A 15,646-nucleotide genomic window follows, 5' to 3' on the forward strand; every position below is an offset into this window, starting at 1 on the left:
ATTTTGTCAATCATGCTAAGCTGCTGCAGAATAATAATAATAATAATAATAATAACTTAGTGAGGCTGTACTTAGTGAGGCTGTACTTACAGTGATGCTTTAGCTAAATGCTCAAATGATAGCATGCCAACATGGTCATGGAAAATAATAATATGCAGATATAACATATTAGCATGCTAAAATAATTAGCATGAAGTACAGCTCTACTAATATTGGACCTTTTGACCAGATGATGGAACTAGATGAAAAGTTTCACAAGAGTTGTAATACTTTACCCTGAGTGGGGACATGAATGCATCCCATCCCTAGAGCCACGGCACTGACATGTGCTGCTGAATGTGTAATTTACAGTAAAATAACACACACAGCGAGCACACGTACCTCTATTTATATCCTCAAACATATTCTGGGTGTTTATGAACAGACCAACGAACTGTGAAAAATATTACAAACTATGTTTTTTTTTGCAACCATCACTTGAGCCTGTGTCATTTTAGCTGAGTCACACTTGCCTCTCTGGGCTTTATTGGAGTTTTCTTAAACCGTCTTCTACAGTACTCTGACCTTTTCACTGCATTGCAGAGCTATCAGTTAAACGCTGCAAGGGATGAATTAAGTCGAACTTTTAATGACACCATTTAATGAAAACTTTCAACAGTATTTAACATTTGCCCTCACTGTTGGTAAAATGCAAAAAAGGAGTTTCAGTTAACTTCCTATCAGCCGTCATTAGAGCTGATAGTGGTTCTGTGTAGTGCTGGTAAATGAGAGTGAAGTACTTTGTAATGCAATGATGGTATCTGCTCGGGATTCTCTAATTGAGTTTATATTGATCTCATCCTATAGAGCTGATGAGCTGCGAGGAGCTTCATGCCATTCTGCATCTGGTGCTGCAGGCCGGAAACATCATGAACGCTGTGAGTCTAAACTTACATTCACTTAATACATTAATACCACTCTCCTGTCCTGTCTGGTTGAAATGATTAGGCTCACTTTAGTTCATATATTCTCTAAAAAAAAACAATCTGTTTTTTTTTGTGTCTATTCACTCCTTCTGAAGACATAGATTTTTAAAAACACATCACAGATATATTGTCATTTAAGTTATTTCTTCAGCGAGCTGAGCTCTGTAGTTTTTGGCAATTATTACTTTAACAGGAGTAATTAGTGCATTTGGTTTAGCTTAGCTTAGCATAAAGACTGAAAACCGGGGGAAACAGCTAGCCCGGCTCTGTCCAAAGGTTGAAAGTAATTAACATTTTGTATCTAGTTTGTTTATTTTGTTGTGGTGTTGAGGTCTGATTTTTCTATCTTCAGACAGAGCCAGGCTAGTTGTTTCCCCCGTTTACAGTTTTTATGCTAAACTAAGCTAACTGGTTCCTTGCTCTAAAAGAGTGGTATCGATCTTCTTGTGTTAATCCCACCAAAAATGCAAATAAGCGTATTTCTTAAAATGATTCCTTTTTGGACACCAATAGTGGTCCACAACACAGAGGAATAAGCTATATCAGGCTTTGGCTACTTAGGCTATATTTGTTTGTAGATCAGGTCATTGTTGGTTTTTGTCTTTTCATGGAATTGGATTTCAGAATATCTCCATCTTATCTTTGTAACATTTTGACATTTTTCTGTGGGATCTTTCATTTGTCTCTCTGTGGCTGTCAGGGTGGCTACGCAGGCAACGCTGTGGGGTTCAAGCTGTCATCCCTCCTCTCATTGGCTGACACCAAGGCCAACAAGCCAGGAATGAACCTGCTGCACTTTGTCGCCATGGTTAGTGAAGGTTCCAGTAATACAATAGGATGCATATCCTACAATTAAAGCTGCAGTAGGTAACTTATATGAAAATAACAATTCATATTTGCTGAAATTTTCACTGTATCTTTCTTGGCTCTGATTGGTTGTTTTTGTTCAGGCCTGGTGTGTTCTTGCAAATGCCATTAGGCGCACTAGGAGGAGCCAGAGGAACCAGTTTTTTTAACAGATTATCTGTCTCATGTACTATTGTCAGGATATATGACAAAAAGTTATTTTCATAAATGTTTCCTACTGCAGCTTTCATACATGTACTACTTTTTATAACCCAGTACAACACTGGAAAGTGGGGCAATTTAGAGCTAAATCAACTTCTCTCAATACAATGTCAGCATCAAATTGAATGTTGAAATCACAGCTACTGTTTGTTGTAGGGTTATTTATTGTGTTGCACCAAGTCAAATCCTCCTCTGTATATACTTTTATATAAGAGTAAAAATGATAAAGAAAGATTCTCGTTAAAGCAATTAATATATCTATATGGCACAGTTTTCACCCATTAAGAAGTTAATGTAGTGACTGTGCACTGTACCTATGAGATACACTAAACAGCAGGAATGTACTGTACTATGGAAAGTCTGTGGTGGATCATGATTACTACAGTTAAATCACACAAAACTTTAAATATATGAAATAAAAATCTAAATAACATATTTCAGTCCAACATGAAAAAAGAGACAGCCATTGAGTTAGTTTTATATAAATCTTTCACAGCAGTGGTGCGTATGTAAACAGCATCCAAATACTAAGACTACAGGAGGGCAGGTGGACAGCAGATGGTGACAGGGAACAGAAGAGAGCCAAGAGACGTTGGCCAAGCGCTTACATAACCAAACAAAGAGTAGTCCTTGTCACTGCAATGATGCCACTTTATTGTGCACGGTAACAAAAATTCAGATGCAAATTGCATGATGTGTTTCTCCACACAGGAGGCAAAGAAAAAAGATGAGAAGCTGCTCAAGTTTCCAGAGAAACTTCATGATGTCCAGAGTGCATCCAGGTAAACTGTTACTGACATTTTTAGACAAAGTTGTAAACGTAGTCTTACCAGTTTTGCCCCAAAGAGAGTGATCGATCACTCAGTTCACTGAAAACAGGTAGTTTGTAGCATTGTTCAAAAGCCAGTGCTACATAAATCACATTATTGTACCAGGTTCATGCTTTAACAACACTGTAATAACACCAGTAACGCCAACATTTACTATTCCATAATACCGTTGTTATAAATAAATGTTGAGTATGTACTTCTTTTATCTTTTATTTCTGTGTTCTGTAAATGACCAGAAGTGTGAACAACCATTTGTTCAAACCTGAGGTTCTAACATTTTTATGTACTGCTGAATTGACAGTAACATCCAGCCTCATTACGCAGGCTGACATCTAACTTAAGTGCAGTACTTTGAGAGTCATTTTCAGAATGCAGTGTGTGTGATGCTGGTGGCTGTCAGGCTGTCAGCTTCACAAGGTCATCTCTGTGTGAAGTCAGTACAGCTTCTGCAGCAGAGAGAGCCAAGACCACCCCTCCCTCCCTCCCTCCCTCAGGATATGTGAACACATTTTCTCACAGCGGTCCTATCTTCACCTTTAATAGCTGACAGTCTCACAGTGCATTTAGCAAAATGCTGTCAAATATTATCCCGCTAAGCAGCGTTATCAGGACAATTTGATGTCCGTAATATGATTATTATGTATTTAATCTAAAAAAAAATATTTAAGCACATTTCCTTTCTGCTGTAATGTTTTCATGTAGAATCTCAGTAGAAAACATCGAGGTGGAGTTTTCCTCCTTATACGTTCGGATTAAATCCCTGGAGGAGAAGGTTCAAGGAGACCAGGAGCTACTGCAGCAGCTGGAGCCCTTTTTGCAGGTGAAGCCGCAGTACTGTAGTTACATAATACATTATATACACAGACACACATACAGAAAGTTGGATCCAGGCCAATGTACATTTCTGGCACTGCTGACTCAAGTACCATAGACAATGACACCCATAAAAGTGTATAACATTTTATAGATTAAAAAATGTGTGTGCCCGATGTCCTGTCCTAGAGTTCAGCACAGACACTTCAGGACCTGAAGAGACGCAGGCTGGATCTGCGTAAAGAGGGAAACGCCCTCATCGATTTCTTTTGCGAAGACAAGGACACCTTTAAGCTTGATGAGTGCTTCCGCATCTTTCAAGATTTCTGCATCAAGTTCAAGAAAGCTGTCAAGGTCAGTTTTAGTAAACGGATCATTCTGGTTTATTACAACTTCTACATTGAAATTAAGACCCATGTTGAAATAACTGGGAAATATCCATTAAGTAAATTAAGAGGTAAAAGGATGCGTGAAATGTTAATTTCTTCTAATCTGATTTGATAGTATTGTATTATTGGTTTGTATTCCTTCCTGCCTGCCTCTAAACACTTCTTCCTCCTTCCCCTTTTTCTCAGGACAACACGGATCGCGAGTTGAAGGAAGCAGCCAGACAGCGTCGTCTAAGAGAGTTGGAGGAAAAGCGCTTTGCTTGGTCGGGTGCGGATCAGAGCAGCGTATTTGGTCGGAGCAGCAGCGAGAACGACGTGGAGATGCTCACCAAGGAAGGGCTTCTGGACTTCTTCCAGCAGAGGTCTCAGAGTCCACATAGCCCGCTGGGACGTTCTGCCAGCGCCCGCCGCCACCGTCACACCATGACCTCCATAGCAGACCGAGAACTCCAAGGATACCTTGAACTATTTGGAGGAACTGGGAATCCCACAGACTATTCCAAGTTTAACAGCCTACCTCGGCCAGGCCGCATCATGCAACGTAAGACGACCCCCTGGATCTCGGCCCAGGACGACAACCGTGAGCTGGGCTGTGACAGGCAGGTGACGTCTCCCCATGCTGAAACTGAGCCCATCAGCCCACTGGCCAAGTTTTCCTCCTCTGGGCTAAATGATAATGATCCATACAACAACAATATTTACTCATCTGTGTCAGAGGGCAGCGCTCTGCCTCATTCCTTTTGTGTCTTTCAGAAGCCTGCTCATCTTCCAACCCCCACAGTTACCGGCCACATGAATGTTAGTGTGGAGAAGCACACTTTAGTTCGAGGTCCTCAAGCTTTTGACCTTCCTAGTCCAAACAATAACAGTAATCATATGCACTTTGTCAACGAGGGGGATGTCGTAGTGACTGATTTGGAAAGAGAGAGACCGTCACCACCCATAAGTCTGGACAACCTCCTACATGATAGAGTTTTAGAAAGAAGAGCAGATCCCAAAGCAGCCTGGGAAGGTAAAATAGATACTCCTACACAGACTGACGTCTCTCCAGAGAAAGAAGAAGAGGACAACAGCACAGTTTCATCAACAACCTGTGATACACCCCTCCCACTAGACACCTCTGTATCTAATAAGAAACCAATGTTTTATATACTAGACTGCACAGAAACAGACTGTTCCGTCACTTTGGATTACTCTGAGGTTGAAAGCTCGTCTTTAACCAAAGAGGGACTTTTCAGAATGACTGAGTGCAGCAAAGACCAGGAGAGCCAGCAAGATCCAAGCTCTCTGTCCTCTAATTTGGAGTCTATGTCTCCCAACGATCAGTCTGTTTCAACAAATGAGCTTTCGGCGCCAAAATCTGTAGACACAGCATCCATGACTCCGTCTCCTACCACAGAGGAGTGGGACACAGAGAGCTGTGACACTGCTGAGGGAAAACAAGTTGTGGAGAAAGAGGCTCAGAAAATCAGCAGAAAACCAGCTCAGACAAAGAGCAAAGCTAACAAAGCGACCAAATCTAGTGGAGGTCGCAGCGTGCGAACGCTGACCAGCAACGAGAGCCAGGGCATGCGCAAAGTCGTGCCCATTAGCAAGCTTGCAAGGACAGGTAGCAGCAAAAAAGCAGAGGTGCATGACAGTGGAGAGTCACGCCGGCCTCTTCGAGACCAGAGCACCCCGGCGAGGGGAAGGAGCGAGAAGACCACAAGACCGCTTCGACACTCCAGTCTGCCTCCTGATGAGTCGAAGGTTCAGAAGGGAAGCGGCCTCACAGGCGGCATTTCAAGATGGGCACGTGACTCAACCCCAAAAAAAGCTTCCATCCACAAGCCGAGCGCCAAACCTCTGAGGAACATCCCCAAGCCTGCACCTGAGGAGAAGATGTGCCGCTCCACCATGAGAGCCCTGGCACAAGCCCAAGCTCAGGCTCAGGCTCAGGCTCAGGCTCAGGTCAGGGCTCAGGCTGGGAGCTTTCCTCTGAGAACAGCAGCTCTCCACACACTCAGCATAAAAAAACACTTCCGGTGTCCCCCGCTTTGCTCGCAGCACTGTAGCTTCGACTTCCAGGGGTCAAGAAGGAGCTGAGCACCCCGTCCGGGTCCCCTCCACCCCAATCTCGCAGCCCTCGGCTTCTAGCTCGACAAACCCTGTGAAGCAGAACAGGTTGTCACCCACAGTTCAAACTAGCGAGGAGCGGCACAAGGGCCAAACCTTGCGACGGGTGTTTAGTGTTGAAAGCGGCATCGCAGTGCCTACCGCGTGAGACTCCCCCGCACCTCAAACACGTGAGATATTCGTAAAACTAATATTCTTTTCTGGAAAGGTCCATCCAGTCTAGAGGGCTTGGTGATATCCAGCAGGAAGTTCTAAACGAACCTGGAATAAAACAAACCTAGAGTAGAAAGGAGAGGACTTTTTCTCACCTGGAGATTTAATGTAAATTGAATATTTGCTCTTCTTTCCAAATCTACAGTGCAGATGTATCCTCTCATATCATCAAAAACAGGAATCTGAAAAAAAAAAAAAAAACCTTCAGCTATGTCACCTTGTTAAGGTTCCTTCAGTAGCTGACTCTGTATTCAGGTTTATGATTGCAAAGAGCAAGATGCAATGGAACTGTCACGGGTGTGTTTCTTTTTTGGTCCATACAAAAAGCTCTTGTTTTCACAACTTCCTATTTTTCCCTGGGGGGGTTATTACTTAAACCGACAAATGAAATGGCAAATTGGTGTTTTTACACAGGAGCCTCTTTGCCTGCTTAGCTGTCTATGTACTGTACTGTATATGCTAGTGTCTGTGATGATGTTGATGTTGAACACTACTGACTATATGATGCTGCTAATTAGCTCTGACAATTTGAGACTGAGTTTCAGTGTCTTTTTCATTCAGGGTTACAAGATTTGTTGTACCTTAACTTGCTGCTGTTACGGTGTCTTTTAGTTTTGTTGCATCCTCCTGTTGTATATCGCTCCATTTGCTTTTTGGTTCCTTTGCTTGTTACCTCAAAAAGATCGCAGTGGCCTTGTACCAGCAGAAAACGTAGAATATGTTCATTTTTCTCTGCATGATGAAGATAAATTGGTTTTAAACTGCAATGCCACTTTTTACAAATTCCTGGTATGTTAATATTACTACAATATATAAAGTCACAGATTATAAGCCAGTGTATACCAACTTTGGTACTTATTGTACCTATGTATCAGTAGTTTGTAAATGTGTTAGAACTCCTCCATAATGTCATGGGGTAGACGTGCACGTAGGAAATGTTTCACGTATACTGTAGGCTAACACACGATTAATGCTAATGCTTGGAGAGAAAAGCGTTGAACGCGTCTGAAACACTGAAATGATCATCAGGCATGTGATTATTTTGACAGTCTGGTCTAATTTGTCTACTGTGAATGTAGTCATTTCATATTTTCTCTAGGCCTGCACTTTTCTTAACAAGGTTAAATTGCAACAATTTCCCTAACTGGTCATAATTCAGCCAACTGTAGCCCCCGGTTTGTGCCTCTTGTGTATTGCCATTAGGTTTAAGTCACAGAGCTAAGGGTCTGTTATTCTGGAAAATAAATACCAGAAGATTTTTTAACAAAGATTTCTGCAGTTTTGAAGGTATTTACCAAGTAGCGACTATATTTCAGATGCAGGTAGCCGGAAATGATATAAGACCACGCTCATTTTGTATAGCACAAGAACAATATAAATATTAAAAAACAAATTAAAAAATTTAAAATAACACACATGTAATTTCTTGGCTAATTTGTTTCTTTGAAAACAATAGTCTGTTGTCCAATAATACAATAATGGAATACATGCAGTCCATTTATAATAAAAGATTTTTACCCATTTCTCAAGCATTTTAGCTGGAAATGTTTTCCAAGTTTGTACAATGTGAAACAAAATTTGTTTTATTATCAGTTATATTTGTCCATATTAATGTTATGAAATTATATTGTTGTTTATTTTAATACAAAAGAACTGGCATTTTCTTATGTTTCTTGTGCTGTACAAAATGAGCAAAGAATAATATAATTTCCGGCTACCTGGATAGGTTAAAAGTCTTTTTTATCATGTTGTCTAGATGGTTAGAAGAGTCTGTAAAACACCAGTGAGTGTTTTAAACATCCGCCTCTGCTTTTCAAAGATGACTGATTATTATTATTATTATTATTATTTCTTATAAACAGATGCTTAGCTCTGTGACTCGAATATAACGGTAATGAAAAGGCCCAAACTGGAGCTAAATTCAGCCCTTTTGACCATTTCACACCACTTGCCTTTCAAACTGCATTGTGCCATTGCCTTCATGGCAACAACACCCACGACAGTGCATTGCCTTAAAGCTTAATGTAGCCGATCCACCACCAGTAGAGACTCCTTGATTGTCAAAGGATGGTAGAAACTTTTCCTACATTCCATCACACTGAACTGCTGGTTAGTGATTCACTTTGTACATAATGTAAAGACATAGTATTTTTCTGACTATCAATATGTTTACATAGCATTAAGTAATGAAGGGTAAGAGAGTGAAGTATGTGAGTGCACAGATATGTAAAAAAAATGGTCCAAACATCCATATCTTCTGTGTTGAGAGCCCCTGACAGTGTCATGTGGCATGTGACATGCTGTGGGTGTCTTCCTGTTCCCTGTCATGCAAATGAAGTTGATGAACCGATGACACAAAAGGCCCAGTGTGACTTACCACCGTGTGTGTGGTCTGCATGTAACCTAAATTTAGAAAACCCTTTTTTTCAAGTAAAGTAACTAATGATGGATGTTGGTCTTGGTTAATCATTGAAGTCCATATAGATGAAAAAGGCCCATCACAAAGCTCAAAATGCTTGTTTTGATGGAAGATATCAAATATTCGATCATTGAAGAACTTTTGCTGGTTTTCTAAACACATTTTAGAAGCTGTACCAGAGAATTTCTGCCATTTTTGCATGGAAAATTACTCACATTATTATTTGATTGTTAAATTCTGCTTGTTGATGAATCAATTTATCAGCTACTTCAGCTTTAAAATAGTCACTTTGGGACTGGGATTGCTACAGCTCATGAAATCTCGCTTACATTCAACCTAAAATGAAGATATCTTTAATTTCAGTGTGAAAGGTCCGACTGATTCGCGACTGAAAGCTCTGGACCTTGAGTTAAGATTGTCAACGCAATTCAAAGTCTTTTAAAGTATAACCTCCTGTAAACAAACAATCACAAAGATTGTTCAAAATGATTTACTCAGTTTGCAGTTTTGTAATTTATAAACCTTATGAACAAAGAATCCAAGGACAAATGTGTCTTTAACACAAATAACTGTCTCTTGGTTTGAATGTAGAAAAATGTCTCCGTACAACATTTAGTTGAGGAATCAGTGTTTGTTTACATTTAGATTGGATTTGGATTTATTTTGCAACTTGCTACAGCTGAGATACTATTCTCCCAACGTGGACACAATTTATACAAGTAGTCCCAATCTTCTGCACTCTGTCTGTCCTCCTTTGTGTATCCCACAATGCCCCCTGCTGCCACCTTTTTAACAGCCTCGAGCATTACAATGGATGGCCTTTACATTACATCTGACTGGCTTACAGCAGTAGAGCTGCTGTGGAATTTGAATACTTACTTGCCCTTTTCAAAACAACTTCCTTGTAATGGAGTGGTTGCCGTAGTAACAAAACATCAATTACAATTACTTACTAAAAGCCCTGTAAACCTAAAAGGTAAATGCCATATGCAAACTTTGATCACGTTACAACTTCTAGAAAAAGCCTAAAACTGGTGTTGTTTCATGTCGCTCTACACAAACCGGCTCCCAGTATGTGGCTTTTATATTATTTATAGTGAATCTTTTTTGGCTTTTTTTTAATGATTACCTGCAGAAATGTTGATTCTCTAGTCGTACACTATGTACACACTTAAATTATCTTTCACCAAATGATTAAATGTGTCTTGTTCTGGCATTAATTTCCCCAACAATGTCTTTTGTACACTGGAAAAGGAGTTTTTTTTTTAACTTTGTGATGAGAATCTTGACGTGTCTGCTGTAGTTTTCACACCTGAGGCAAATAGGTGCTTGCTCTGCTTGGTCTTTTACAATCAGAAGTCTCACAATGAAAAAGAAAAGACTGATCACTATGTTGAGCAAATGATGATCTCTGATCACTAGACCACAGGGCTGCAAATTGTGACGTTACTGCAGTTTATATTTCTGATGATGACATCTGAGAAATAAATAAAAATCACATGTTGCTGTGTAAACTCAAAACTGATTCTTGGTGTTTCTTTAAACTGATTATTTGAATTAGTCGTGAATATATTCAGTATATTTTTTGTAAAATAACTGAAGAGTATTACTAAGAGTATTAACTAATATTGACGTAAATCAGTTGTACAGTTATTTATAGTAAAACCCTCTTGGTAGCAAAAGAGTACACAACACTTTTATCAGTAAACACGCAGACTGTAAAAGTCCCACTTCAGCCTGTAAACCACTAGAGTGCAGCAGAGTATCTCCAGAGTATCAGCAGTCCTCATCAGGATCATCAGCCTTCTGCTGTTTTGCCATTTTCCTTTATGTGGTGTTGATTAGCCATGTCGATGGGAATGTTTTGATTTTGAATTTATGACACCAGATTAAGTCTCATAATATAATCGATGGTTTGATGCTCAGATGTAACAGATGTGTTTTCATTTGAGTCAACAACAGTGAACATTTGACCATTCAGTAATTTGCACCAGACTGAAATCTGAGCACAGCTGTTCTTATTCCACAGTTTTTTTCTGTTGAGAGCTCCCAAGAGACTGTAAACTATATGAATGGGAGAGTTAACCTCAAGGAACACATGCTTTCTTACTCAAAGCAAAGAAACTGTTCAGCTTTTTTATTTGATAATAATTGCTGCATATATTTGGATGTATTAGAAATAAATTATTACCTTAATGCAGTGGTTCCCAACCTGGGCCTCAGGACCCCCACTAGGGGTCGCCAAAGCTTCACACAGGGGTGCAAGGCCTTCTTGTTTGTAACTCGACAGTTATTAGTTTCTGTTACAAGCAATCAAGCCGTTCCACTGAGGGTGAAAAAAAACTTATTTGTATGCTATATTCACAGAGCTTTTACTCTGGTCTCATCCTGCATTAGAAATGTGAGTGTTCATTTTAAATGTGAGTTAAAGCGACCAAAGGCCTAATAGAACAATGGCCAAGTGTCATGGAGAAGAAAACAATGAATTTGTCAAAAAAGAAGTCTATTAGGTATGATTGATTGGTATGATGATTGTTAAAAACAAACATAATACTGACAGAGAATTTTATAAAAAGGTCCTACAAATATCAGGAAAACTCATCTCTGATGCAATATTCACAGGTAATATTACACAAACTTCCTGCAGTCATTGTGTTTACTATTTGGATTAATTGTACAGTTTATCAGTTCAATATAAAGTATGTCAATCAGTCGGGGGTCGTCACTTTACTCAGTGATATAAAAGGGGTTGGGAACCACTGCCATAATGGACAAAAAGACAGGTATATTCAGGCCTATATGGTAGAGGCTATGGGCTGTGCATTGAATGGCATGAGATGTCAAGATGCTCGTGACTTGGCACGTTTAAAGTTGCTGTAGCCATGTGTGAGGGATTATGCTCCTCTCAATCCCTCCTTATCCTGCAGCTCAACCTAACACCTGAAGCAGGATCTTTACTTTCACTCTGACACTGCAGCAGGAGGTAGTGACGGGTCTTTTTATTGTTACATTTCATCCACAGCTAGTAGAGAAAAGGTCTCTTGTGTCATAGTTTGGGATTTTTTTGATGGATAAGAGAGCGGCTCAAGGATGTTTACCCACTAAAGTGCGTCATGAAGCCGACAGAGGGGATAAGACAACAACCTGGACAGGAAGGAGGTCTCAGCAACACCATGCCTAGTAAGAGTGAGTCACAACATCTGAGCCATTTTCAGTGCACATGTACTCCGGCAAATCAAAAGCACTTGTCTTTTAATGCTGAATCTCAAATCCTCCAATGCTGAATGTTTGCATAATTGCAGCCGATTCTCTCTGACATCAAGTAAAATTAATATATGCACCCAAACATTAGTCTGTGACATTTTAATCGCAATGTTTTCTCATGCAGTCTTGAGTTCATGTGAGTTCACTCTTCAGAAATGGTTTACTCCCAGTTACTTTAAAGGACACAACGTCACTGCTGATTCTCTTCACTGAATCATTCTGACCTTTAACAAATACAGTATATCCACAGCCACATCTACAGCCTCCACAGCACATTACCAGCAGGCTGGGATCTCATTTCTACTACAGCTACAAGGGGATTATCAGTGTGACATCAACAGAGGACCACTGAGATTAGCAGCCAATCTAAATACAACTGCCTATTTGTGTCCAGAGTATACAGTAAAAAAAAATCATTAAATAAAAAAATATACACTTTGAAATGCTTGGGAATCATTATTTGTCAGTGTGTTTGAGAGAAAAGCTTTGGCAATGTGGGTGATGCTGAAGTCGACTTCTTCCTTCTGTCTTTAGATCTACATGACATGAACACATGGTCAAAGTCAAGCTACTGAGCTGACCTCACAGACGCAGAGAGGCGAGGCGAGAGAAAAGTGGAGGAAGTAGACATGGGGTGAGGCACACTCTGTATTAATGTGATAAACTGCTTCCCTTTCCTGTTTGGACACTGCTTTTACATTTTAGGTTACAGTATAATGCTGAAGTCTGTTCCTTTAAATAGCTTGGTAAGAGCTGGCATGAGTGTTATAACATATAGTTGCTCAACAGAACATCAATCAGCTACTATTGCAATATTCAAATGATCATTTTTCAAGAAATAATGACAAACATTGTCTGGTTGCAGCTGCACAAAGGTGAGAATTTTCTGCTTTTCTATGTCTATATCTATAATACAAAAAAATTTGAAGACAGAAATCAGTTATTCAAGAAAATAATCATCAAGAATAATCATTAGTTAAAAAAAAAAAAATGCACTTTAGCAAAACATTCAAGCTCAGCTCCTATAAGAGCCAGTACACCTTCTAAAGATTAAATGCTAAATTTAGATGATTTATTTTATACTGATGTTCTTCTATTGGATTTTTTAAAAGGTTCTTTTAGACATAGCAATTATTCTTAAGAGTTAAAAAGCTTCTGTAGTAGCCAATCTCTGAGTCAAGGCCCCATTTAAAAAAAAGTCCTATACAAATATCCAGTGATGAAAGAGGAGAGTTGCAATACTACAGTGTAAAAATACTCTGTTACAAGTTAAGTCTTACATATAAAATATTACTTAGAAAAAAAAGTATTGGCATCAAAATATACTTAAAATACCAAAAGTAAAAGTTGTCATTATGCAGAATGTCCACATGTGTACATTGCTTCAAGCTGGTAAAGGTAAAGCTAATTTAACTTACTGTACATGTTACTTTATATGCCTGGGTAGCTTTACCTGTAAAAAATATATCATAATTATATCATATTAGTTGATTTATATTTGGATTGACAATCCGAATCTGCAAAGTAATTAGTAAGTGAGGCTTTGTAAAGTAAAGTACAATATTTGCCTCTGAAATGGTATAAAGTTGTATAAAACAGGAAGTACCTGAAACTTGTACTTAAGTTCAGTGCTTGAGTAAATGTACAGTTATCGACCTCTTTATATAGCAGAAAGATTGTGATTTCATGTTGCTTCAAATCCTTCATCACTGTACATTGACAGTATATTTGCTGCTTTACCATGGTGATAGCTCATAACTGCACTCTCGCTTTGTAGATATCAGAGAAACTCCTGGTTACTGTGCAGCAGCTTGAATTAGACGACACTGCACATTTGACAGCAGTTTCACTCCAGAAAAGCCCCATAATTACCATTTCCACATCAAACTTTCATTGCAATTTAGTCCCCAACATATGTCCAATCAAAACAGCATGAATGAGACAAAAGAAGTTGGTCAATTATTCAGCAGCCATTCACAGGACTCTCTCCTAATCCCGCCATGCTCTACTGGACTAATGACAGCAGCAGGTGCAGGCAGCTGTGACCAGTGCAGGATGAAATTATATAAATCTCTGGTCTGAATCTTCTGGTTTTGTCCTTAAAACTCTGCAAAGAATTAGCTTGACCTGGTCTATAAGGACTAAAGACATCTGAAATCACTCAAGGCTCAGAACACTATTATGGACCCCCCCCCCCATTAAATCCAAAGTTTGATCATGAATATTTGAGTTTTTACAGCCAGCCTCATTATGTTTGTGTTTAATTCTCAAAACTAACGCGCCCAGCTGCCGTGGATCAATACTATATGCTGTCTGAATGTACTTGAAGTTTGAATTTTTAAGCTGTTATTGCACCTGTTTAGTTATTTTAAATTAAAATAAAACAGAGGTGGGATGCTGAAACGAACAGAAATCTTTGCAGAGAGCCTGTGACTGTGCGCTGCATGTTAAGCAGCTGCCCTTTGACTGCCGCACACACACACAGTGCATTAGTTTTCTAAAATAGTTGTGAGGCCTTCAGATGCATCGAGATCAACCCCCTCCCCCTCCTCCGACACACAGCAAACAATAAACCTCATACCGCCTTTTTTCTATCACACAAAATCTTTAATGGAAAAGGAATGCAAATAACTTGTTTCTGTCTTTCTTTTCTTTCCTTTTTTTAATCTGAAAAGACTCTTTCATGGGGTGCTGCATAATGTAAAGTTGTCATGGCAACATCCTCCCTCATAGGAAGGGAGGGGCCTGACTGGAAACCACAGTTACTACTGTGCTGGGATGTCCCATCAGGAACAGAGCTGGTGTTGCGTACAAATATTCCCTGTTTTGTTAATTTAAACATTTAATTACAATTATTTTAATGTTTTTTTGTTTATAGTAGATGTATATAGTATTCTTTAAAGTTACTTTGCATCTGTTGTCAGAGATGCAGTGCAATAGGTGCATTTACTTAAAGTTAAAGTTGGCCATTTTTGGAAGAATTAGATGGGATTATATTTGTGTGTTATATATTATAGGCCACAGCCAGCAGTAGGTTATCTTATTTTAGCACAAAGACTGGAAACAGGAGGGGGGGTGTGGACAGATAACCTGGCTCAAGTGGTAAGAGGTAAAGATCAAGGTCAAGGCCAAACATCCCACTTCAGTTGTGACTAGAAATGGTGAAAAGACTTGTGAATGTGACCAAGTACTGCACAAAACAGCACAATTACGCAAAACCTCAAAAAGACAAAGAGGAAATATCCTAAATGTATTCAAAGTCTAACTAAGTCACACAAATCACATAAAATCATCTTGATTTGCTCTTGCAAGGATTATAACTACAAAATATAAAAATGACAAGATGATGTAAGAAAATATAAACAAAGTCAAGTTCAACAAAACAGTACAAACATTTCAGTATCTGACTGCAACTCTCTGGTACAGTGAAATTCAGTGAAGCTATTATGTGCCTGTCACAGTGCATGTTTTAACTAATTAAAATAACTTATATGTCTACAACTTGGTAACTAGAACTAGAAATGTCTACAGTTGAGTTTGTTGATCAATGAACTCAACTGTAGACATTTC

At 39.2% G+C, this 15,646-nt stretch overlaps 2 protein-coding genes across 2 annotated transcripts in view; both read left to right on the forward strand.

The window, feature by feature from the left end:
* The window catches only part of fhdc1 (FH2 domain containing 1), a 12,926-nt gene extending 6,598 nt beyond the window's left edge, over nt 1-6,328 (forward strand). The window contains 7 exon segments of the mRNA XM_035660093.1: nt 847-917; nt 1,666-1,773; nt 2,745-2,815; nt 3,566-3,683; nt 3,866-4,030; nt 4,252-6,072; nt 6,074-6,328. Coding sequence (XP_035515986.1) covers nt 847-917; nt 1,666-1,773; nt 2,745-2,815; nt 3,566-3,683; nt 3,866-4,030; nt 4,252-6,072; nt 6,074-6,328 — 2,609 coding nt within the window.
* Nucleotides 6,329-11,806: 5,478 nt separating this feature from the next.
* The window catches only part of trim2a (tripartite motif containing 2a), a 29,176-nt gene continuing 25,336 nt past the window's right edge, over nt 11,807-15,646 (forward strand). Inside the window, exons 1-2 of the mRNA XM_035660763.1 lie at nt 11,807-11,998; nt 12,611-12,710. The gene's annotated coding sequence lies outside the window, so the exon portion shown is untranslated. The remainder of the gene's footprint in view (nt 11,999-12,610; nt 12,711-15,646) is intronic.

Source organism: Morone saxatilis, unplaced genomic scaffold (genome assembly GCF_004916995.1).
Source record: "Morone saxatilis isolate NCDOM2014 unplaced genomic scaffold, NCSU_SB_2.0 Contig17, whole genome shotgun sequence".
NCBI lineage: Eukaryota > Metazoa > Chordata > Actinopteri > Moronidae > Morone > Morone saxatilis.